Source organism: Homarus americanus, unplaced genomic scaffold (assembly GCF_018991925.1).
Source record: "Homarus americanus isolate GMGI-L3 unplaced genomic scaffold, GMGI_Hamer_2.0 scaffold43550, whole genome shotgun sequence".
NCBI lineage: Eukaryota > Metazoa > Arthropoda > Malacostraca > Decapoda > Nephropidae > Homarus > Homarus americanus.
This window is the reverse complement of record NW_024757148.1, coordinates 394,569-421,073: the sequence shown is the minus strand read 5'-3', so window position 1 is coordinate 421,073 and position 26,505 is coordinate 394,569. Positions and strand designations below refer to the sequence as shown.

Genomic DNA, 26,505 nt, shown 5'->3' with positions numbered 1-26,505 from the left:
ATATTTTATAATGACCTTTTGTCTCTGAGTTACAGCACACCACTCACGAATTCTTTTCTCCCACAAGTTTATCGTCTATAAGAGTTCTTTTTAAATATCATCGTTCATTTCTAAAAAAAAATATCCCTTCAATAACGTTCTCACCTGATATCTCTAACCTATACGAGCTCCAGTGTGTTAATTAATCTCTTTTGGAATATTTTTTATAAGAACTTCACGAGAGGATTAGGGAATTGCTAAAAAGTGTTCAATATCATTATCACCTTTAAAGAGATTCATAAGAGCATCACGGGATAAACTAAGAGAGTTCAAGAGTTCATCACTACAATAGACTCCCACGCAATACCCTGAGAACACTTCAAAGAGTTCATCAACATCCTTAAACTGAAGAGAAAAAAAACAAGAAAAAAAAGACATTACAGAATAACTCAAGGGTTCAAGGACTGTCAGCTGAGTCTTAACAGGAGGACGAGAAATGATTCTTACTTGGGGGTTTTCCCTGAGTAAGAATCCTCTCAACCACAAGCTGACCTCTTCGACCAGGCAACCTTGCTCTCTTTTTCTACTCGTCGTAAGATCTATCGGTCGAGGGAGTCATTGTAAGTACTCTGTCCCAGTAGACGTGAGGGATGAGGGTTTAAAAATAATAATAATGATAATAATAATAATGATAATAATAATAAAACCCTCAAAATACCCTTAAAATTCCCTAGACATCATACCCAGGTGGTAAATACCTAAAGCTTAGCACCCCAGGATGGAAACTTAAACCTCACTCGTCACCATAGTGTCAACACAGGTGAGAGGGGTCCAATAAGACTGGCTGAGTGGGATGAAGAGTGTTGCGCCTACTTGAATAGTCATTAGGGAATATGACTTGTAGGTATGGTTGTTGTTGGTGGTGGTGGTGGTGGTGGTGGTGGTGTTTGTTGTTGTTGTTGTTGTTGTTGTTGTTGTTGTTGTTGTTGTTGGGCCCATTAGAACAGGGAGCCACATTAACAAACCTACACTGTGGTCATTTATGTCTTTGTTATCATACCTAATATACGTGTGTGTGTGTGTGTGTGTGTGTGTGTGTGTGTGTGTGTGTAAAATATAAGAAGAGAAGGGAGAAAGGGAAAGAAGAATATATAAATACAGAGGTAAACGAGAAAGGCAAAGAGACGGGAAAAATAAACAAAGTAAAAGAGAGAGAGAGAGACAAAGAGACAGAGAGACAGAGAGATAGAGATAGAGATATAGAGAGAGGGAGAGAATGAGAGGGGAACAAGCCTTATTAAAACCAGTGACATTTTTATTGGGACACAAAAGGCATGGCAGTGGGTTATTTATCACAGGCGGATTAGTTAGACGATTAGGATCATCTCTGGTGCACATTTATAAGGATTGCAAGTGACGGTGAAGGAGAAAGAAGATTGGGATTCAGATGTCAATGGTTTGGTTCAGTGGGTCGAGACGCTGGGGTTACTGATCAATAAGCACCAGTCCCGATAGGCCTCAATCTTAAACGGCCCAGTCCTAATAACTCTCAGCTCGAATATCCCCCCATCTACATAGGCCATAGTTTTAATATTGATTCCCCCTTTCTCTAGGACAGCAGCTAGTTTATTTTGCACCCCGTAGGTATCCTGTGAGCTTTAGAACAAAAAGGATTACAGAGTAGAGGCCACAAAGGGTGCTTATCGTACCCCCAGTGGTCAGGAAATTATGACATTGAGTGTTACAGAATATAGTACATTGTTTAGGTCGGTATATAGAAGTTTGCTTAGGTACTTGATGTGAAGTGGGGCTACAGCATTTGTATATCAGCTATCTTGCCTTCAGAGATTAAGTGCTGTACGTATTCTTGTTCAGACTGGAGGAGCTCTGTAGTGAACGGTTCTCCTACCTGAAGTTGTATAGTTTCACGCACATGTAAATAATAACAATAACAGAAATAACAATGGAATAAAAGACAGTTGTTCACAAATACCAAGATGGTAGTTGTAAAAAAAAGATAACAGTAAAGATGATAAAAAAGAATAAAAACACAAAAATGAGAAACTATTAGAGGAACATAAAATGAGGGCACCCCAGCTTCAAGGTCCCTCCCGCAGTCCTCTGACACACACACACACACACACACATACCTTTGTTAGACGTGAACCAGCACTTAAACGACATAGAATCTGGTAAATTGAACGACAGAAATTCGAAATCCAAAATATTGAACTGGGAGTAAAGGTAATTCATATAAGATTCATCTACCTTTGTTTAGTTAAGAATCTAAGCCTCGAATCTTTGAACAATGATGAAAGGTGACGTGTACGAAATACCTTCTCGTTGAACCATTTACCATATTAATTTGGTTTTCTGTACACATTGTGAATTCGAATTGGTGGGAAATGTATAGAAATTATATCTATTTAATCTATCTTAATTAACTGTTGTTGTTGTATAATTATAATCAGTAATAAATAAGGTTTTTAAACACCTAAACAGCAATTAAAAATAAATAAATTACCTCTTTCTACCGTTTAAAATTACCATTATAACATCAGTTGGTAAAATCGTGAATGCAGCTGCCAAATAACATCCCTCTAAGTGACGTGTATTCAAACATCTGTCAACATCACAATCACATAACATCTTGATAATAAAAACAGTATAATTATCTTTTTATCTCCGTCTATAATTCTGACTCAAGTAACATTATTGGAACACATGTCACATAAACTAAATATAATCATTTATTTAACATAGATAAACTTTTGATATAATATTACAGTAGAAATATTTATGTTTACTCGAAAAGTTTTGTGACGTAAGAATGATAAACAGAGAAATGAATCAGGATGTAAAATAATATCTGTTAATTTTTCAGATATTCATTTCAGTGTAAGTACAGATGTGGGTGTAAGTGTGGGTGTATTTTTGTGGGTAGGTATGGATGTAGATGAGGATGTGGGTGTAAGTGTGGGTGTATGTTTGTGGGTAGGTGTGGATGTAGATGAGGATGTGGGTGTAAGAGAACCATGCCAACACTACAAGGTTAATAGACTTGGGTATACGGCCGTGGGCTAAGATGAAGGACGTGAGAGAGGGATGCATATGTGTGTGGGCGTGGGCGTGGGTATAAGCGTGGGCGTGGGTATAATCGTGGGCGTGGGTTCAACAATACAAGATTCTGTCCAGTAATTAAGCCCATGAATACATATAATCCCAGGCTTCCATGTATGGCGTCTACATTTGTTTTTTCTTGTATATCTCCTCTTCCTCCTCTTCTTCCTGCTCTTCCTCCTCCTCTTCATCTTCCTCTTCCTGCTCTTCCTCCTCCTCTTCCTCTTCCTGCTCCTCCTCTTCCTTTCCATCTTCCTCCTCCTACTCTTCCTCCTCCTCTTCCTCTTCCTGCTCTTCCTCCTCCTCTTCCTCTTCCTGCTCCTCCTCTTCCTCCATCTTCCTCCTCCTCCTTCCTCCTCCTCCCTCCTGCTCTTCCTCCTCCTCTTCTTCTTCCTCCTCCTGCTAACTATCGTACGTGTGACCCCCATAGTTAGAGTTGAGTAGTAAACAACACTTACAGTACCGGGTCTTGCTGATTAATACAGGTACGACGGGTACGGGTATGGGTACGGGTATGGGTACGGGTATGGGTATGGGTATGGGTATGGGTACTATGGGTATGGGTATGGCATGGGTATGGGTATGGGTACGGGTGGGTATGGGTATGGGTATGGATATGGGTACGGGTACGGGTATGGGTACAGGTATGGGTATATGGGTACGGGTATGGGTACAGGTATGGGTACGGGTATGGGTATGGGTACAGGTATGGGTATGGGTACGGGTATGGGTAGGTATGGGTACGGGTATGGGTATGGGTACGGGTATGGGTATGGGTATGGGTATGGGTACAGGTATGGGTACGGGTATGGGTATGGGTACGGGTATGGATATGGGTATGGGTATGGGTACAGGTATGGGTACGGGTATGGGTACGGGTATAGGTACGGATATGGGAACGGGTATGCTGCTAAATGATAACTAAAAATACAAATAAGACAATAAAAAATCATATACATTATTTATTAAAATTCAAAAGCCCTGTTATACAATGAACTGGCTTTATAAATATATAATATACCGTGAATAAGGCCAATTTGACCCTGACCTTTGACCCTGTGACCCTATTTACGCGAAATTTATGACTCCCATTAAATACCTGTCTCTGACGACGCTAATATAAAACTCCGCCGAATATCTAAATTTAACACAGGTGTCATAGTGTAATTATCACCTTAATTATTGTATGTATATAAGTTCTTCCCTGATTATTTCCGCGAGTCAATTATTTTCTGTGTGTTGCTATAATCTGACCAGTTTGTTGTGAGGTTTATTAAGTCATATGTTCCGTCTTTACAGCGTTGTCTCTTGTTGTTGTTGTTGTTGTCTCTTGTTGTTGTTGTTGTTGTTGTTGTTCTTCTTCTTCTTCTTCTTGTTCTTCTTCTTCTTAGAGCTGTAACCTGTTAACACAAGGGCCTAGTAGGAAAGTGGACTATTAATCAAAGAGCTATTAGGACTTAGCACCACTCAAACGTCCTTAACTCCTATACCAGTGAGACAGGACTACCGCCCACTGAAGCACACACACACACACACACACACACACACACACACACACACACACACACACACACACACACACACACACACCCGCTCGTGCGCGCTTATATACATGCAAACATTTCCTAAATGATTGGTGTAATACTGTTAATAATACAACAAAATAATAATTATTTAAAGGTAACTATGTTTATCGTCCTCTTATGTTTAGTAAAAAATATAAATGATAATTAAATTTGTAAATAGAAAGAATAAAAGATATAAGCACAAAACTGGTCATGAAAATTTTTTAAACAAATATCTTGAAGAAAGAATGAATGTAATAATGATAATAATAATAATAATAATAATAATAATAATAATAATGATAATAATAATAATAATAATAATAATAATAATAATAATAATAATAATAATAATAATAATAATAATAATAATACATTTAATCGTCTTTACAAAGCTGAAGGACACCCCCCTACCCCCCACGGGCTACACAGGGAAGAGGACCCCTCAGGGCAATGGTGGCACTACTAAGTCTCCTCAGCTGTAACAAGGTCATCAGGTCGTTAGCCAGGCATTATGAGGAGGCTGTTATTATCTTCCCAGATGATTACAAGCAGCGGTGATTACATCCCTCAACGGATTGTTAGTTTTTATTCTTTCATGAAGGCGAGCTTGTTACAATCCCCGCGGGAACTGGGCGAAGGATTTCAAGGTGACAGTCGACGCGTGAAAGGTCTGGAAAAAAAGCATTTATTGATAGAAAATAATAGTTTTTATCTATTATTCCAGCATAAACTGGAAGGATTTTAGTATAGCTATAATATAAGCACTCTCAGGTAACTAGACTAAGGTCGTACAAGAGTAGAAAAATAAAAGTTACGAGAATTAGGATGAAAGGACCGCATGGCCCGGGATCGGCGACGTGAAGGGGGGAGTATAAATGGCGGGCGGGAAGGCGGCAGAGTAACAGTCCGATCCTTACCTTCACCGAGCCAACAGCACCAGCAGCAGTCCAGCACCATCAGCAGCGCCCCCCTCCAACGTCTCCTGCTCCCACCCGACCCCTGTACACGGAGATAATATTACGCCAGAGAGAAAGAAAATTCAGAAAGAACGTCCGCATAAGTTATCCCGTGACGCGCCAAGTTGTGTGCCAGCTTCTCGGGAAATATTTAAACTTATCTTCCCTCTCCTCCTCCAACACCCTCTCTAGCGGCGATATGGCCAAGTTTTTCTGTGCAAGTGAGTGTCATTGTTTTTGTCTACTGCGCTTTGGATTTTATTTATATATCCAGAAAATCTTAAGAAAAACAAATGAAAATAGACTCAGTTTCCTCGCGAGCAGAATCAGTGACCGACTTTCGCGTGACATAGACGGAGTTAAGCTGAAGTGAAGAGTAATCTATTACACTTCCGACATACTGAAGAACTTACAGACAGTTTACCTCTTACTAGACAACTTGCTTCCCGTCTAGATCAACTTGTCCGATTCTAGAAGAATATAAAATAGTATTTAAGTTAATCCTTCTGTCCCTAGAGATCTCACACTATTTTATTCCTTCAAGACTCTACCTATTTCTAGATAAGTCTGCTTACCTCTAGACGACTCAGTCATTTTTATGTGACTTGGAGTATTTCTATGTAACTCTGTCTACTTCTAGAGTGTTCATCCTACCTCTAGAGTGTTCATCCTACCTCTAGAGTGTTCATCCTAGCTCTAGAGTGTTCATCCTACCTCTAGAGTGTTCATCCTACCTCTAGAGTGTTCATCCTACCTCTAAAGTGTTCATCCTACCTCTAGAGTGTTCATCCTACTTCTAGAGTGCTCATCCTGCCTCTAGAGTGTTCAGCGTTCCTCTAGAGTGTTCATCCTGCCTCTAGAGTGTTCATCCTGCCTCTAGAGTGTTCATCCTTCCTCTAGAGTGTTTAGCCTTCATCTAGAGTCTTCATCCTGCTTGTAAAGCGTTCATCCTTCCTCTAGAGTGTTCATCCTTCCTCGAGAATGTTCATCCTGCATTTAGAGTGTTCATCCTTCCTCTAGACTGTTCATCCTTCCTCTAGAGTGTTCATCCTTCCTCTAGAGTGTTCATCCTTCCTCTAGAGTGTTCATCCTGCCTGTAGAGTGTTCATCCTGCCTCTAGAGTGTTCTTCCTTCCTCTAGAGTGTTCATCCTGCCTGGACAGTGTTCATCCTTCCTCGAGAAAATTTGTTTTTCTTCTAAATGGTTTTATTAGGCCACTAAGTGCTTATCCATCTAGAAATTAACTTGTTTGCTATATAATCCACTCGGACCATAGACTAACTCACTACGACTATTTCTAGATACTAGTTGTGCTCTCGATGTCTCTCGGGGTCTTGGTTATAATTCTAGAGAGAGTTTTTCCGAATAGATTAGATATTTTCTTGGTGAATGAGAGAAAGAGATAACGTGACAGAGTAAGAGAAAGAGAGAGATAGCAACTCGCGTTAAGTATTGGAGAAAATAATACCACTCAGACAACACAAAGTTTTACATCCAACACTGAAATACGAATTCAACATTTAGAGACTTAACTTTTAACTCAGTAAAATATAATATCATAATAATTTCATCGACAATCTTTTTTTTCTTTGTTTAAGATGTGTTCAGTATATACTTTAGGAAACTTGTGAGAAACGAAACCACAATTAACCAACTCATATTATGATCCCTTGTGGCGGAGGTGAAGCTGGAGGCGGATGTTAACGAAGGTCATTGTTTTGATGCCAAGATGTCCAATGTTGGGGAAGTACCGCAAATAAGACCTCTAGAGAGTTTTTTTTTTTATTAAGTAGACAATACGAACTTAATCTAACCAAATGTAAGGATCGTAAGGTAGTTTTTATTTAGTTAAGTTAGGTGTGGTTTAGCTCGTGTTACCTAGAAAAAATACACTCTTTGGCTATTCTGTTCGTGGTCTTTTTTATAACACTAACCATTTTTGCCAAAGTCAAAATAAAGAAAGTGAAAGGGAAAGTTCTATGAAAATTATATACATGTGTGTGTGTGTGTGTATTAGTATTAATAGTATGGAATGGCCACAGGTCCAGTTCATCTTCATCTCATAGTTTTATTATCATTCAATAAACACTGAGGCACAATGGCAACGCTACCAGTCATCATTCACACTGACTGGGGTTCTTGACTCTATAATATCCACTTGTTCTTTGCTCTGTCACACCAATAATTCACATGCACTGGGAGGCTGTATTCTGTAAACGATGTATGACCTGTTAGTAGTATCCACTGACCCTGTACACTTTCACTGTTGTTGATATACCTTGTCTCAAACTTTTCACCGTAACCGTTACCCCTAATTGATCTAGACACTGTTTGTATTGAATATTCACGTATAGTAAACTTCAAAACGTTCTTATAGTCTAACCATCCTCACTGCTTAGTCCTGTGACAGCTAAATACTCACACGTACTTGGCTCCGTAAGTATGATTATTTGCGTGTGATCGTGGGGCTTTTTCGTGGCTCCATTATTATTGTGTTAATACCATCGTGTTAAACATTTATACAATGTGTGGTCTTGACTGGACGATGGTCAGTTGTCTGTGAGAGCGTCAGAAAAGACAGGCATATAAACAATGAAGTAAAGTAGAGGCAGAAATCCTATTAGATATGTAGGTATATAGTATCGATCTCGGATACATACCAATAAAGAGAGAGAGGGGGGGGGGAGGGAGGAGGGGGATTTTTAAGAAACAATCACCATCAGAAAATATAAGATAATATTTTCATAATAGAAAATTAACATTGTAGTCTTCATGAATATAATGGAATATACCTACATCGAAAAGGCTTTTAAAAATCTATATGAAATAAATTTATAATGATTCAGTAGATATATTCTTTTCAGATCTGTAAAATAGATATATGGTCATTAATTACATTTCTTTAGATAACGAAATAATAAATCAATAGATATTATAGATCCGTTTTATAGATGAGAATATAAGGAAATATTTTATTGCTATTAGTAGATAATATAAAAAAAATAGTAAAGAAAACGTATTGTCACATAAAAAAAATTATTTCACTGAATTAAAACGACGAAAAAGTAGGTTGAATTTAATCGATATAAAGACGAGCACAACGACATGCTTAGCCAAGGTCTCCCTACACAGCAGCGTGGAAAACCCATTATGTCCTCCCACCCGGCAAAAATGACAAGGTAGACGAAGCCAACACGCCAAGGTGACGCTGCGGTTCCCCCTGACGTGTGAGGATGATAGGAGGGGGAGGAGGAGGAGGGTGATCGATCCTTTCCCACATTGAGATAGAGTCGATAAACCAACCCCATCTCTGCTCCTGACCTCCCTCGCGGATGCTCTAACTGATGTATGTCGTGTGAGGTTGAGGGTGTGATTGTGTTTCTCCCTCGTCATCACCACCCACACATACCCCATCCACCCTCACACCCTTCCACACATACCCTACTCTCCCTTACACAAACCCCCCACATACCCTCACATTCCCTACTCTCCCTCACACACCCCACCCTCCCTCACACACTCCCCACACCCCCCAGCTATCAGCTTCACCAGGCAGCCCAGCAAGCGCCCTCAGGCAGCTAAAGTACCAAGGATCTCTGTTCACGTGATCACGAGTTATTTTTGCGTCGACATCGTTCCGGCAACAATGTGAGGCGGTGTGAAGGTTGGCAGGTATTGCGAGCCTCAACCTCTAGTCACGTCTTGTCTCAGACTTAAAGAACAACAAGACTCACCTCCATGCGAACACAAGACCCTTCCAGTTCTCACAGTTTTTAGGTGATGTCAAATTTTGTTAGACGCATTACAGTCTCTCGCCGTGATACGTGTGACAAAAGTGTATGATATAATTGGAGGTTTTTGTGTTTTTTTTTTCATCTCCCCTTCGGCAGATTAAATTAACATGTTTTCTTTCTCTCTCCTCTTGCTACTTATCCCTCCGTGTTCTCTGCCCAATCACTGCGACTCGTCATAGCCCGGGGTCTACATCCTACCCCCCCACCCCTCCAGCTATCACAGGAGGCGCTGACGAGACCTTATGTTTGCGGTCACTACCCTGTCGCAAAAACTCAAGAAGCCATGACCTAGCACGTCCTACCCTTGTTGACCTTTCACCTTACAATGAGGTTTCTGACCTAACTTTAGTCATAACTTTTAACTTGACCCTAGTTAACTCTAAATACTTTTGGTCGATTAAAAACTTGTTTTTGGCCCCAAAAGGTCCATGACGCCGTCCAAACCTGTTCTTCACTTGGCCGGACACGCTGAAACCGAAAGTGAACACCGTCTACCTGTATTGACCTTCGAATGGTTTCTTACCTGACGTCAAGAGAATCCTACAACTTAATTTATAATCTTAAAACAATTATGAATATGTATTTGTGTTTGATGGTCGTGAAACATCCTGTACAGCCAAGGTGTGTTGTGATGTCCTGATAAGTTCTTTACATTTTGAGAGTCCTACACATCTCTGTACACCTTACACACACACCTTGACGTACCCTGAAATGAGAGGTAATCACCTAACACAAAATTTCCCTTCCTGTGACATCACCTGATATACCTTATACTCCCTTTTTATATACCCTAACATATCATAACTCAAGGTGTGTGTTGGTTATGTGGCAGGTGTGGTGGTGGTGGTAGCTAGCGCGTGTCTCCTGGCCACCGCGAGGGCTGACTCCTCCCCCACGGACTACGAGCTGCCCTCCAACGCCACCGTCATCAATGGAGGCCCCATCGTCACCGGCTTCAGGTGAGTCATGTTGGGAGAGTTGTAAAGGTATTAGATTATTCTCACCTCAGGACTAAAGATCCTCACGTAAACAGAAAAATTAGATAGTTTAGATGGCATTTAGACAATACTTGAGGAATTACACAAGTGACGTATGGTTTGACTCGAAAAAGTTCTGATATTGAACAACAACAATAGAAATAATACAAAAAAAATTATGAAAATATAATTAAAACAAACTACAGTACTTGTTTAATAATAGTAAACTAAATATTATAAAACTCAAACACCAAAAGCTTACAAGGCACAAGAACCTCGGAGTTATACATGATGCAGGGCTTACAAGGCACAAGAACCTCGGAGTTATACATCATGCAGGACGTTTTTTGCATGACAAGGATAAGCAAGTCAGACCAACTCATTTGTTCCCAGTGACAAGCTGATTAAGGCTATTCATACTCATGCTAATTTTTTTTTGCATATATGAATGTACAAGGACAAGGACACGGGGTCAAGATAGTGCTAAGGACTCAAGGAGACTGTGCCTTCAGCTAGAGGGCCATAAGGCAGGGTGCTGTCCGTGAATAGGCTCATTTGACAGGCTAAGGGGGGTGGAATATGACACTGACAAACATCACAAACAAGACTCAAATATTGGGGGGGGTTTTTGGTAGATAATTTAGATTAATGTTATCAGTTTTTAAGTTATTTTTACCCTAATAAGTTATAAGATTTTGTTATTATTTTTCAATGTTTTTCCTTCAGATTGTTAAAGTGGAATTAAAACTCTTGTATAAACCAAAGCTAGAAAAACAATTGAGTGCACCAGGCTTGTTTTTGACATCCCAAGACACAAGGTCATCTGCAGGTGCTGAGGTCAAGTAGTAGGGGTCACAGTTACCTTTGGGATAGTTAACAAAGACTCCTTAGACTCCCCTTAGTTAAATACCAGCTGCTAGTTATAATTATTTATGTTTATTGCTATTATTTCTTAATTTCATCTAGTTGTATTTATTTTGATAGTTACTAGTTGTGTGAAGCTTTACAGGTAGAGACGCGATCACGGCTGACCCAACACGACGAGAACTACGACAAAACACCACGACAATCCCAACTACCACGACTCCAGGGCTAACAACGACGGACAACACGACAGAGTCAAAATAGGCAGCTCTAGACGGACGACAACGAGAGGGAAAGTAGGTGATAATAAACTTAGAACGACAGGAATGATGTAAACGACTTAGGGACGGAAGACGTTGAGTTGAAAACTAAGTGAAATATGTAGATTCTGAACGACAAAATAATACGAAAAATGCATCCCAAGATATATAATCATGCTATAAACGACAATGAATATAAAATCAAACGGTAGAACTTCAAGACACGACGATTATACTCTTCCATGATTACAACGACACTCCTGGTTAAGTCTCACCTCCACGACAGACGCATCACCACCAACCACATTACCGTAAGGACTCTTCTCTCATACACATAGAGTTTACCTACAATACCCATTTAAACCAAGAGTGTTTTAATGGAGTGGCTGCTAAGGTAAGTGACTGCTGTGGTTTTTAGATCCCTGCACTGGACACTGTTTGCTTCCTCTGATCTGCATGAGCTGACAGGTTTTATCGAGTCACTGATATACTAGAATGATAAAGCTTTATAATATCACCCAATAGATTAGAGTGGTTCATTAGACGAAAAATAATTATAGGATACTTTCACTTTACTTTTTATCTAATTTACTCTTATATTTTAGGATTATACATATTAGCTATAATTCCCCTTTGTTTTCACGGGAGAGTTTGATCTTCGGAAACCTTTAGTTGTCTCTCTTGTTACATCAGGAGAGAGAGAGAGAGAGAGAGAGAGAGAAACTAGTCCCCAAGGTCCTCCCACACTATCAAATTATTTCCATCGTCACTTTGTCAACCACGTCAAGCAAAAAACCACGACTTGTAACCTGTCACCTCTACCACTCTGTTATTTAGTTCCTCTCCTTGTTAGTTATCAGTCATAAAGCCTCACTGTCAGCTGCTATGCATTTGTTATGGTCTTTGTGGTCTTGACGATTTCACCAATAAGTAATTTGGCCTGTGAATGTTTTTTTTTTTTGGGGGGGATACCTTTCTAATAGTGTTCCTTCTATGTATTCTGAGATAGTATGTGTGTGCCTTCTCTCTCTCTCTCTCTCTCTCTCTCTCTCTCTCTCTCTCTCTCTCTCTCCGAAGCACTCAAGCTATTCCTTAACCAATTCCGTATTCAATAAATTTTTACATTTCCTCACAGACTGATATTTTCTATTTCTTTTTCTACAGCATGGCGAAACTAACTAAAGACTAACATAAATTATATATAGTAGTTTGTTTGTATTTTGTAGTAGTTTGAATTTTTTTTATGTAGAATTATGTCCAGGTGATTTAGCAGTTAGGAAGGTATTCAGAATAGTGAGAAATTGATTACGTTATTACAGGTGAAGGTTTTTGTCTATTTAACCCAAGTTAGTTTAGGTGAGGTGGAGTGACGTCATCTTCACCATCACTTTCACCATCACTTTCACCATCACCATCACGTTTCCCCTATCACCACGTGTCCCAGTACATGCTCTCTCTCAGTCTGAATGTTTCTCATCTTTTTCCGGCCCTCCTACCCATCCCCACCCCCCACCCCTAACCCATCCTGTGACTACCAGCTGTGGAATGGGGGAGTTGAATGGAAAAGGGATGGGAGGGAGAATGGAAAGGGGATTTAACAGACATTCTATGTAGTTCTTTCCTGTCCCTAGACCTACACACACACACACACACACACACACACACACACACACACACAGTCCTCACCAGACAAACTACTTGGTGGAAATGTTTGACACTCAGTCGCCTGGCCTCTGTGTTTATCACAAATGCACTCTTTCTATCTATCCCACATCCACTTATCCACTCCCGTAATCCTAACCAATCCACCTCCACTTAACTATCCATCTTTACATGTTAAACTTACCTCCTAGCCATCCATTCTTCCTCTCACACTCCACCTCTCCATCTACATCTATCCATTCTTCATACATTCGTCCCGTCCACCTGCACCCAACGCCCTCCACCTATCCACATAAAAGATATATTCCACTACACGAATTCCTCCTTAGCGAGACCCCATAACTGTAGGCGGTGGTGTTTTGTTCATTGTTCAGCCACGTTTAGTCCACGCCCTTCTGAAGGTTGCCTGGCCATGAGGAAGTAAGGCCTCTCGTGTAGAAAAAAAACACCACTATCTCGACGCACTGGGATAAGATCTCACTGGGACAAAAAATGTCAGTCCTTATGTCTACTGAAACAAGTCATCACCACCATCATTGACAGACAAAATATCGCATAAGAATATAACAATGGAGGAACTAAGATAAATTTTTCTCCTTCTGTGAAACAAAAATGACGTTTGGTCTCATAACACCACATAGACCCCTCACCTGATATTCCTGCCTCTCCTTACAGATATCTTCATTTCCCCCAGCTGTGACGTTCACCTCTATCATCCCCCATATCTCCCCAGCTGTGACGGTCACCACTAACACCCTCCTGTCTCCCCCAGCTGTGACGGTCACCACTAACACCCTCCTGTCTCCCCCAGCTGTGACGGTCACCACTAACACCCTCCTGTCTCCCCCAGCTGTGACGGTCACCACTAACACCCTCCTGTCTCCCCCAGCTGTGACGGTCACCACTAACACCCTCCTGTCTCCCCCAGCTGTGACGGTCACCACTAACACCCTCCTGTCTCCCCCAGCTGTGACGGTCACCACTAACACCCTCCTGTCTCCCCCAGCTGTGACGGTCACCACTAACACCCTCCTGTCTCCCCCAGCTGTGACGGTCACCACTAACACCTCCTGTCTCCAGCTGTGACGGTCACCACTAACACCCTCCTGTCTCCCCCAGCTGCTGTCACGGGGTCACCACTAACACCCTCCTGTCTCCAGCTGTGACGGTCACCACTAACACCCTCCTGTCTCCCCCAGCTGTGACGGTCACCACTAACACCCTCCTGTCTCCCCCAGCTGTGACGGTCACCACTAACACCCTCCTGTCTCCCCCAGCTGTGACGGGCTGCCCTACGGTTACTACGCGGATACCAACAACGAGTGTCGAGTGTTCCACGTGTGTTATCCTTACCTGGACGCTGAGCAGTTCTTCCGCACTCGTATGTGGTCCTTCATCTGCGGTCAAGGTGCAGTCTTCAACCAGGTCAGTATCCCCGGGATCAAGTCAAAGGTCAAGGAGAAAAATGGAAATCTTAGGTCACAAGTTGGGAAGGATCAGATTGACGGTCAGGGAAAAAACTGCCACTCCAAAGGTCAGGACAGGAAGAAAGAGTCCGGTCAAAGGTCGCAGGGTTAGGGAAGGTCTCTGTGTCACGAAAAAGTCAAGTCATAGGTCAGTGTGCAGGTAAGTAAGGTCAAGAAGTTCCATGTCAAAAAAGTCAAGTCAGATCACTTTACTGGTCTGTATAGGACCAGGCGAGTGATTTACTTCGAAGGCCGTGTCAGGACAGGTCAGGGAAAGTCAGCAAGGATGAGTTCTGAGTGGAGAACGACTAGTAGGCTATTTCACCTTAGGATTAACCAGTCTAGTGCTGTTAGCGAGATGAGGTTAGGTTAGCGTTAGCGTGGTTAATCTTAGGTGATATAATCTGCGGTGCAGATTCTTCACTACCGATGAAGTTAGATGGACCATGAAAGTTCTAGTGACTAAAATTTGGATAAACATGAATCATTTTTTCTAGATTATGAACAAAAGAAAACCAATTGAAATAAGCTGAAGTGTGTTACGTAAGAAAGTTATCTATCTATGCATCTCTATGTAATATTCCGTCTTCCGCTATGCAACAAAGTCATCAGACGTGGAAATCAGTACAAAAAAAATCCTTGTCAGTTCTGCGAGGCTGTTTAACAACCCACGGCATCACGCGAACCCTAAAAGTGCCGTAAGTTTTCAGCAAGGGATGCTTACCTTGTACAATTCCCCCCACGCTGTTATAACGGAGTGAGTGAGGGTGTGGGGGTCGGTTACCCTTCGCCTGCGGCCTCACCAAACCGGTTTAGGGTTGTCAGCGGTTGGGGCAGGTTAGCCTGAGGTAGGTCAGTGGGTCGGCTGAGAAGATGTGCAAAATCTCTTCAACAAGGTCACGGGCCTCAGGAAGTGAGAGTGATGGATGCTGGAGAAAGGAACGTAAACTGACCCTCCCTTTAGTAAAAAGATGTTGGACCACTTTTTCGTCCCGCCATCTGAGAGTGCGGCACATTGTTGAAGTATATGTGCAGCCGCTTTTAAATGTTGAAGGTATACTGTTACCATTTCCATAAATTTGAATGTATGAATGATCCAGAATGTTAGAAATTATTGAAAACGTTTCAAAATTTAATATATACTCCTAAGTATAAACATTTCCGAGATTACTTCAAGATGTCAGAATTTGTCACAATGTTCCCAAATGTTAGAAACTCTCATAATGTTTCTGAATGTTGCCAAGAGAAGCGACGAAATCAAGAACAGTTTTCGTCCTCAAGAAGTCCTCAAGATCAAGACCTTAATTATGGCAATGGTAATGTCTGGGTGACACTCGAGACCACATTGCTAGGTGTCAATTAAACCACTTGACTCGACCACCTTGCGACTCGTGTTCGATTGACGTCTCAGGATCAAGAATGTATCATTTTACTTCACTGCGAGAGATAGGCTCAACAACCACTCTCTTTTATGATAATTGTTTAATTTCAGGTCGCTAGAATTTTTTTTAAGTTCAAATTCTTTTCAGTATCAGCTGTTTCATGGGGATTCTATTGCCCCTCGAATCTAGATATTTCATAACTGCGAGACATGGGGTTCGAATTCTGTCCAAAGAGCCGTACCAGTTGCTGTTTACATATATTTTCCTGGTGGTATAGACGAATTAAATTTTTAATACCAGTCACAAGCTGTATTTGAGTGCTGGCTATATTTTTAGTTATAATTCTTTGGCTATATCCTGAGTATTGGCTATATTCTGATCACTGGCTATATTCGTTGGCTATATTCTGATCTCTGGCTGTAACCTAAATACTGGTTATATATACTGAATCTTTACAGTAGATGAAAATATGTAAAAGTAGTTCTGGATGAGAGAGAGAGAGAGAGAACAATAGAAAGCTAATGTTACACTAGAATGACTTGTTTAAATAGAAAAATAGGAAAAAAAGATAATAAAATCCTAAGATATAAAATAAAAGAAAGAAAGAACGAAAGAAAACCCAGTAGACAGTTGAAAGTTAATCTCGCATTAGTCAGTTGAGCATCTAGTCGAGTGTAAATGTTGATAAAGACGGATGATGGCTGCTGCGGATGATCAAATAAGCTATAAAATAAATACTAGATGATAAGGATGATTATAAGAATGATTATAGTATTAATAAGTAACGAGAGTAAGAATAACGTCAAGAATAATAAACATCCCAGAGATCTAACAGCACCACGTGAGTCGAACAGCTGATCGTTGTTTACTTTCATGACACAATCAGCTGTTGCGTGTTGTGATGTTTATACATTCTCGGGACTAAACGTAATAACGACGTAACTTGTTATTTGTGAAAGTGAAAGTCCATAAGAGTGTAATAAGCGAGAGGGGGGGGGATGAGAGAGGTAGAAAGAAAAGTCGAGAGAAGAATAATTAAAGTGAGACATGGAAAAGAAGATTGAAAGAAGTGGTAGAAATGAGAGGGAGAGAGAGAGAGATCGTCCCCACCTCGTTGTTGGGTACATTCTAGCGCTACTGTCACCCCCTCCCTCCCCTACCTCCGTCCCCTGTTACTCTCTAGTGGTTGAACTGTTTACCTGTGGCAATTACCTGGCGAAGTACCGGTGTTTCGTGGTACTTAAGGCTAATTAAATTCAGTAGTGGATGGTAATGATTTAATCTGTTGCGGTCAGATAAAAAGAGGTAGGTGAATTGGATAATGATAGTGTGGCAATGATGGGAGGCCTATGTTCTAAGCGTGGGGTTTTAAAGTTGTTTCTCCAGACGGTATCTACTGCCAGGGGAAGTAAGTTAGCGGAGTGTAAGTGTTTTATTGATGAGGTGGTGAATGTTTGATGAGACACTGTTAACAGAGTCTCTTTACCACACCCTTTACCACACCCTTTACCACACCCTTTACCACACCCTTTACCACACTCTTTACCACACCCTTTACCACACTCTTTACCACACCCTTTACCACACCCTTTACCACACTCTTTACCACACCCTTTACCACACTCTTTACCACACTCTTTACCACACCCTTTACCACACCCTTTACCACACTCCTTACCACACCCTTTACCACACCCTTTACCACACTCTTTACCATACCTTTTACCACACTATCCACCCTAACCATTTGTTAATCTTTGTCGGCAGGTGGCGCTAGTTTGTGACCACAGCGTAAACTCCATCCCATGTGAACAGTCCCCGAACTTCTACGAGTCTTCCAATGGTTACTTCGGTCAAACGGAACGCAACTTCAGGGAATAAATATGGCTGATGCAAAAACAGATAAAATTAGATAACAATTTAAGAGATAGATAATAAAGATAGATTTGATACGATTTACCAATATGTTAGTGCAGAGTAGTTGTTAGTGGTAGGTGTTTATGAAGGGTAATGGTAGTTAAATTTAGTAGTCCTCGATGATAATGATTGATCAAGGTGTACAGACGTCAAATGACTCGCTGATCCGACCCCCCCCCCTCCCCTCCAGTCGTAAAAAGCAATCATTAGGTTACCAAACACTGACTTATATATATATAGAATTGTATATTGCAGAGAAAATATTAATGTATATAGTCAGAAAGAATGAAATAATAATCATCTTTTAAATCACAGTGTAAAGTGTGAATAGATATAGTAGATTATGAGCGTGGTTATGCACCCTGTTGTGTGTGTGTGTGGGTAGCCCTTCCCTCTATCCGGATGAATCAGATGAATATTAAATGATTGACGCCCAATTCTTCAGTATGATCAGCCCCTACTCATCACTTCAGCCCCCTCTCCCCCATCTCTATTGACTGTCCGCCCACTATCCCCTTGCAAGTGCCATACAACAGTGCGCAAAACATATATATCTTGCCTTGTTGTTGTTCGCGTAAGACATCCGGATTCAGTGAAGGGGTTAAGAGAAACCGCGACCACAAGTACAGTACCCTCCTCTGTGTCTCTCTCACATATGCCAGACTTTCACTTCCCCTTAATATTACAGACGATATTATATATTAATAGGAATTTAGAGCTAAAGTAGAATAGGAATGCAATGTTTTAGCTTTATCCTGCCTCTTGTATGTCTCCTTGGTCTCCTAATACCTTCTGCACTAGCGAAAAATATCCAAAGAACGTTGTAAAAAAAAATTGCAGTTCTATTTTCAGTATTGATTTACAAACTACTGTAAAATATGTTCTGTAATCATTGTTACCAAATCAAACCATTTTCTGACCATTTTCTGAGCTGTGAGTATTTATATAAAAAAAGTTTATGAATGTAGTAAAAATAAAAAGCAAAAAATCACTTATTAGTTGAATGTGAGTGATGTTGGTAGCCCTGTTTCCTTTCCGCTGATGTAAATGGTACGCCTGTCGTCCGTTGTGTGTAGTTAGCTCCCATGTTGGCAGCCCTGTGTGTTCCTGTTATACTTATGCAGTACGTGTAGCTGGTAAATTTGTTTGGTAGTTCTGTGTTAGCTGCCGTGTATAGTCCCTGATGTAAGTAGCCCTGCATGACCCGGATAGCGAAAGCCCTGTTTGACTTCTGAGGTTGACAGCCCTGCCCGGCCCCAATACTAACAGCCCTGTTTGACACCAGATAATGGCAGCCCTGTTTGACTCCAGATATTGGCAGCCCTGCGTGGCCCTGATGTGACCTCTTCCATTGTTTCCTCAGTTTATGATGCTGGACATGCTGTTGTATTTGCTTAAATAAAAGCGATGTTAAAGAGAGAACATGTGCCTTTATTTGGTCCTCATCTTCTTAAAACAATGTTTCAATTTGATTGTTTCATGTGGTTTGAATGTCTCAATAAATTGTGGCTGCAGCTGGTACTGTACTGTACACACTAGTAAACTCTTGGTGTGTTAAGAAGGTCCTCTGCTCTGTAGCATACTATACTGTAGATGAATTAGCTCAGTAGTTGATTCTGTTATCCTGTCAATGAATACCCTCTGCCGACCACGGGTGAGAGAACCGACATTTGTAAAATTGTGTGAACCACGGGTGGCACCTGACCACTAGATGATGGATTAGAGAGGTTCAAAAGTAGTTTTTAAGTTGTTAAATATTGTTCATATTTTAGGAATATAATACAGACAATCTGCACTTGTGTTTTTATTAGTTCATATTATTGTTCACCAACAGAGGGAACATTAGAGGAATGGCGTGAGATGCTTGGAAAAATTTGGAAATTTCTTGAAAAATTTTGGGGTGCCTAAAGTTTAGTTGATCGCTGGGGTGCCTAAAGTTCAGTTGATCTCTGGGGTGCCTAATGTTCAGTTGGTCCCTGGGGTGCCTAAAGTTCAGTTAATCGCTGGGGTGCCTAATGTTCAGTTGGTCCCTGGGGTGCCTAAAGTTCAGTTAATCGCTGGGGTGCCTTGGCCAACAGAAACAGTCGATTTAGAATTATAGAACTTTTAATGATTTCATGTCATATCTAATAGTGAAGGTTTAGATTTGGGTGTGAGTTAGGTAAACACTGATGCGGAAATAGAGTAGTGGATGAGTAGAACAAGTTACCAAAGAAACTTCAAATATAGGTTGGACGGATATACTCGTATGAGCGATATGTGTTAGGTATAAACAGGGTAACCCAGTACGGTCAATAGTCCCACAGCAGTTTCCTCCATTCTTATGTTCTTATTACGAGTGGATGGTAAGTATAAGTGTATAGTAAGTGTAAGTGTGTATGATAAGTATAAGTGTGTCATGTATTGTGAGTCTTTTCACTTACCCTCTATTAAGTGCCTCATACTTTGTCCTTTATCGTGTGTTTCGAGTAGTGTTTGAACATGAAGTGTGTTCCGATGGGATATGTCAAACAATTTATCGAAAAAGAAATGCCTCACCACCCTGAATCTATACACTTACAGCACATCTGGATTCTTCTGGCTAGGGAAGGGAGGAAGTGGATAGGTGGATGGATGGATAAAGGAAGATGGAGAAAGTGAAGGCGGGAACAATAGGCTGGGATGGACTGAACGTCTTACCCCACTTCCACCCCAGCAACCTGGAAGAGGGTGAGAGTGAGGGACTGAGGTAACCCCCCTCCCCCATCCCCACCAATACCCTCTCCTCTACAACATCTAATTGTCCATAAGCCTTCCCTTTCTTCATGTATCGAACACCACCTTCACCGCCTCCTCCTGCGTCCCCACCATTTCTGAGATCGATCCTCTCTATCTGTCCATCTATACACTAAATCTTCCTATGTCATGCCTTTTCATCTGTCTGGTCTCTGTAAGCCAGTAAATGATTTTCTTTATTCATTTCTCTTGCCAAAGTCGTAGCCACATCTTGTCTGATATGAACATCGGTGTTTCCTTATTGTAGTGTTCGTGTGTTAGTAGTTGCTGGGTTACGTTTGTTGTGTGTTAGTAGTTGCTGGGTTACGTTTGTTGTGTGTTAGTAGTTGCTGGGTTAGGTTTGTTGTGTTAGTAGTTGCTGGGTTACGTTTGTTGTGTGTTATTAGTTGCTGGGTTACGTTTGTTGTGTGTTAGTAGTTGCTGGGCTACGTTTGTTGTGTGTTAGTAGTTGCTGGGTTACGTTTGTTGTGTGTAGTAGTTTGTTGTGTGTTAGTAGTTGCTGGGTTACGTTTGTTGTGTGTTAGTACGTTTGTTGTGTGTTAGTAGTTGCTGGGTTACGTTTGTTGGTGTAGTTGCTGGGTTACGTTTGTTGAGTAGTTGCTGGGCTACGTTTGTTGTGTGTTAGTAGTTGCTGGGTTACGTTTGTTGTGTGTTAGTAGCTGCTGGGTTACGTTTGTTGGGTGTTAGTAGTTGCTGGGTTACGTTTGTTGGGTGTTAGTAGTTGCTGGGCTACGTTTGTTGTGTGTTAGTTGCTGGGTTACGTTTGTTGTGTGTTAGTAGTTGCTGGGTTACGTTTGTTGTGTGTTAGTAGTTGCTGGGTTTGTTGTGTGTTAGTAGTTGCTGGGTTACGTTTGTTGTGTGTTAGTACGTTTGCTGGGTTACGTTTGTTGGGTGTTAGTAGTTGCTGGGTTACGTTTGTTGTGTGTTAGTAGTTGCTGGGTTACGTTTGTTGAGAGGAGCTTGGGGAGCGGGTCTAGAATGTTCGCTTGTTTACGGAATAATACCAATGTAAAATAATCGTCTGTAATGTTCTTAAATATTTTTTAGGGGGGGGATATAATAAAGATAAATTAGTTTATTTAATGTTAAAACTGAAATACTTATAAGAGACGATAATAGTTCTATGTTAATATGCGTTTGTCAAGGCCACACGCCCCTTTTTGCTCAAGGCCACGCCCAATAACACGTAGCCCAGGCCAAACATTGTTTATATTTTGTGTGAGTTGCCAGGATAGTCAGTTCGGCCTGCTTACTGCAAAGTTAAGTACTCTCTCTCTCTCTCTCTCTTTGCTTATTCACCCCTTCCAATACTACTATGTGTATGGTGAAATGTATGTGTGTGTGTGTGTTAGGGTAGGTTTAATAATACTGTATTTAATTTATAGGTTTAAGTTTTTTTTTTACGTTTAATTTATTGTTAACTGTGTTTATTTATTGTTTTACTTTACTTTTCATTATACATAATTTAAAAAAAATAAAAATTCTTAGATATCCCGGAAATTAACTTGACCTGGTGAAAGGGTTGAGGGATTGAACTGAAAGTAGTCACTAGAGTCGTGACCTCATACAGTACAGAGGGAGTCAGGTAGGGAGTGAGTCAGGCAGGGTGGAAGTTAGGTAGGGAAGGAGTTAGATAGGGTGAGAGTCAGGTACGGTGGAAGTCAGGAACGGAGGGAGTTTGATAGGATGGGAGTCAGGTAGGGAGTGATTCAAGTAGGGAGTGAGTCAGGTAGGGAGAGAGGGAGGGAGGTAGAACACAGGTATCACCCGGCCATCTAACACCTGTCACCCCAACATTTCCTATTTTATTTTACAAAAACTCTAGAGAAAATAGATCTCATCAGAGGATGGAAGAAGGCTTTGGCTGCATAATAATAGATAGTAATATTTTGTTAGTAGAGGCTGGATGGACTAGACGAAAACAGCCCGTAAACTTTTAAAATGGAGGGCCGTGGTCGCCAACCCTCACTGATTGATGAACAGACGACAAAATAAGTGTCGCTTCTCAGTGATCTCGTCGTCATCGTGTCCTCAGCTACCGATTCTATTCGTCACCACTACTGTACAAGTATTTAGGTGCTGAAGATGTTCGTCTGTATTTATGGTGTGCCTTCTGTTGTTATAAGAGTACTTTAAATGACCCTTTTTCATGGCTTAGTTCGTGCTTGCGTCCCTCTGTCCGTGTGTGAACCCCATCCGTGATTCCGTTTGTGCCACCCGTCCGGAGGTTGTTTCGTACTTCTGTCCTGAAAAAAAGTATTATTCCTTTTATGGAGCTGCTTATGCACCCTTCACACGAAACCACGTGAAAGGAAAAACTTGTAGAGGGAGCGAGCTACACCGTGACGAGGCGAGAGGAATATTTGATGAGAGGGATGATAATAAAATATGTAGCGCTTCAACTATAAGTCCTCATTATAAGAAGACAATCTGGCCCACAGTGTGTATTGAAGTCAGAGTACAGAAAGGTAAAGAAAGAGTAACAAGTGAACGACGGACCTGCAGGTGAGAGGCTGAAAGTTAGAGTTAGATCAGTAAATTAATATTCATACGTTCATTGTCTTAGAGTTGATTTTGTCGAGGCGGGCTAGAGAGCAATTATCCATGTGAAGGTGACATGTTTATTGTGAACGGAAGCAATGGAGAGAAGGGGCGACAGGGACGAACACGGAATGAAAGTCAAGGCTAAAGAATACTTTTAGCAGTTCGGAGTTGCGCGGATTCGAAGAGAGATAAGGTTAATCTTAGAATGTTAATGTGATAAGAAGGACCATGGCAGTGTTGTTAAGGGGGAAAGGAAGGTCTGATTATTGTCTTGTTAGGAGAGATAGTTATTGCTGGGGTTTTGAAAGTTATTAAACCTTACCGGGGTTAGCGGGTCCACAGAGAAAGGTGCGGTAGTGAAACGGTTGAGGGTGAAAGGGCTTACGAGGCGGTGTGTTGGGAGTGCTGTGGAGACCTGACGAACACATTAACATGGTAGATTGTGATGAAAATTTGCGTACTCATTTTAAACTTTGACAGTTCTTGGTTTTTGATAGAATGTCATTGATATGTAATATGTAATAGAAACAGTCAAGAATAAAAACCTGAGGCATATAATAAGTTAGATAAGCCTTTGACTACTAATTTTAAGTCAGTGGAACTTTTTCTCACTTTAAAAATGATCGCAATGATGCTAATGATAAAAGTCAACTAGGTGAATTTTGTGACAGCTCTGTGAAGGTCGTAGTATATTATGGGGCAGGAAAAGAGCTTAGTTTAAAGCCAAAACTATAGCATAACTCCACTGAAGAAGCCAACCCTACCTCAGCTGGCTAATTATTTGGTGGGAAATGTTTAGTCTTTTCACCGAGTCTTCATCTGGATTTATAGTGATATTGACTTAGCTACATTGGATTGCGAAATATTATAAAGTAATACCTTTTATTAGGAACCGAGTTGGCAAAATGATTGAGGTCTAATTATAATCCAACTGGAGGATCTGCACTCTCAAAATTAATGAAAGATTTATTATGGTTTTATGGTCTAGAATGATTACCTGACTTCAACTAACGGCCGATTCAGAAAACCTGACCAGATGACTATACTGTTCAGGAGTGTTTCTTTGGACCCTGTTTTAATTCCTGGTCGTCTATAATAAACAATAATATATTTTCTTCGCTGGAAAACCTTACTTTTTAAGGAATAAAATACTGTTAAACCAGGGAGACGTTGTTATCTTAAAGAATACTCAAACCCTTTCTGAATGGTCCTTGGTGAGTATCGTACCACACTGCATTATTGTACCACACTGTATTATTGTACCACACTGCATTATCGTACCATACTATTATTGTACCATACTACTGTATATTATTCACTTAACTCAAATTGACCCTTTTCTCGAAGCTGATAACTATATGCTTCTTGAGTGGTCACTCTACCCCCTCTCTTAACTCCTTCCTTTTATTGTAACCGAAATGTATACAAACGTGTCCTCTCTCTCTCTCTCTCTCTCTCTCTCTCTCTCTCTCTCTCTGGTAAGCGATTAGTAGCCGCGCGTCAGCTGTTAAGCGAGGCAAGCAGGAGGGAGGAAGAGTGTGAAGGAGACGGCGTAACCAGATGCCCTAAGAATAAATTTCAACTGCACTCTGAGCAAGTCAAGAAGTTTGTTCAAGGACAGTCAGAGAATGCATCAAAAATCGTAAATATCATGTCTAACAGAATGAAAATGCATCGTACTCAAGAGACTAAGATATTATACCCAACGGGATTACTCAACGGGTTAAGGCATCGTACTCAACGGGTTTATTGCAATATGACATACTTGGCAAATGGAGTGTGTTTTCTAGATAACACAGTATGACAGGCGTGGTCAAGGGCGTGTAGGTTGAGAACGTACTATTAGAGGCGTTTGAATGGGCGTCAGGGGGTTGCCGCACGGTATGGCACTCGTGGCACTATTAGAAGCTTGGGAGAATACGGTATGTGGACGGTTGCGGCCGCCAGGGACGCCCGCAGCCGCAGTCCTATGACACGAAACTGCGGTTCTGACAATCACCTGCCACGACTTTCACTTTCAATTTATGCAACAGATGTTACGACGATGACGGCCGAGTCTTGTTAGGACTACGAAGAACAAGTGGTCCTAAATATGTTACTAACACTACTGTGGACCTAACACTAATGTGGTCCACTCCTAACACTAATGTGGTCCACTCTTAACACTAATGTGGTCCACTCCTAACACTAATGTGGTCCGACAAAAATCAATATCAAATTCGAATAAAAAAAAATCATCGTAAAAACATATTGCTCAACTCGAGAGCCATATTGGTTGAAAATGAAAATTTATCACAATAAAAATCAAAGACTATAATGGACACAGATTGAACTTACCTTAAAACCCTCTTACTGTATTTTCTTCGGGGTAGGTTTCTAATATGTGCGACTTCATAGAAAATGGACATAAATATGGGTAAAATTAGTCATTACAAATAGGCTAACATTCCACTTGCATTCAGTATTGTTTTTACAAATATAATTAAGACGTATACATAGGTTATACTTTTTTCTTCTTCTTTTTTCCAGGGTTCAGCCCACCCGGGCACAGGTCACTGACCAACATCGGGGCCTGGTGGACGAAAATGTAATAATAATAATAATTCATAGTAAATAAATTTTATAATCGAAAATGAACAAAAATAAATAAAATAATAAAATAATAATGATAATAATAATACTAAAAACACTGTAATAATAATAATAAGGAACACTAAAGAAATACAAAATGAAAAAAAGATTAAAAGTGAGAAACAATATACAGTATGTATGTTGTTATCAATAGTACGAGAAACAATTGAAACCCTCCAATTGTGTGTAAATGAGGCAGAAAGTCAGATCAGCAACCTGGGACTTGGTCACAATTTTCGTGATGCCATATGGCAGCAGGGTCTACCATTAGACAACTCATAATGCTTCCACTATCTTCCCAGGCGGTAATACCTCCCTGTTTGGCAACTACCTACTAAATAATTATGTTGTCTATCTAATTAAATGTGTATATGCATGATAATAGTGTTTTTCTTTGCCTAAAATGGATATAATGGAATAGAAACGCATCACTTGTGAAATAGGAGTGGAACCTAACACAACCTATCTAAATCTTAGCTTATCCTAATCTAACCTTACCTAACCAAACCAAATCTAATCTAACCTTACCTACATACCCTAACATATTATAATCTCACCTAACGAAAGCAACATACTGGGATTCACAAAAATCTTTAAAATCATTTATTCT

The 26,505-nt window shown here is 40.7% G+C and overlaps 1 protein-coding gene across 1 annotated transcript; it reads left to right on the top strand.

Annotated features, from left to right (window-relative positions):
- Positions 1–5,558: 5,558 nt before the first annotated feature.
- On the top strand, positions 5,559–19,367 carry LOC121857394 (U-scoloptoxin(01)-Cw1a-like). Its single transcript, XM_042353427.1, has 4 exons — positions 5,559–5,844; positions 10,250–10,376; positions 14,458–14,605; positions 17,796–19,367. The coding sequence occupies exons 1-4, from the start codon at positions 5,823–5,825 to the stop codon at positions 17,907–17,909; spliced, it is 411 nt and encodes a 136-aa protein (XP_042209361.1). The 5' UTR covers positions 5,559–5,822; the 3' UTR covers positions 17,910–19,367.
- Positions 19,368–26,505: the final 7,138 nt, after the last annotated feature.

What these genes read in the sequence shown, in the direction of transcription:
- LOC121857394 (XM_042353427.1), top strand. Translation starts at nt 5,823, where the DNA reads ATGGCCAAGTTTTTCTGTGCAA. An exon ending in CCCATCGTCACCGGCTTCAG is followed by an intron (nt 10,377 to 14,457) that starts GTGAGTCATGTT and finishes TGTCTCCCCCAG; the next exon opens with CTGTGACGGGCTGCCCTACG. An exon ending in AAGGTGCAGTCTTCAACCAG is followed by an intron (nt 14,606 to 17,795) that starts GTCAGTATCCCC and finishes CTTTGTCGGCAG; the next exon opens with GTGGCGCTAGTTTGTGACCA.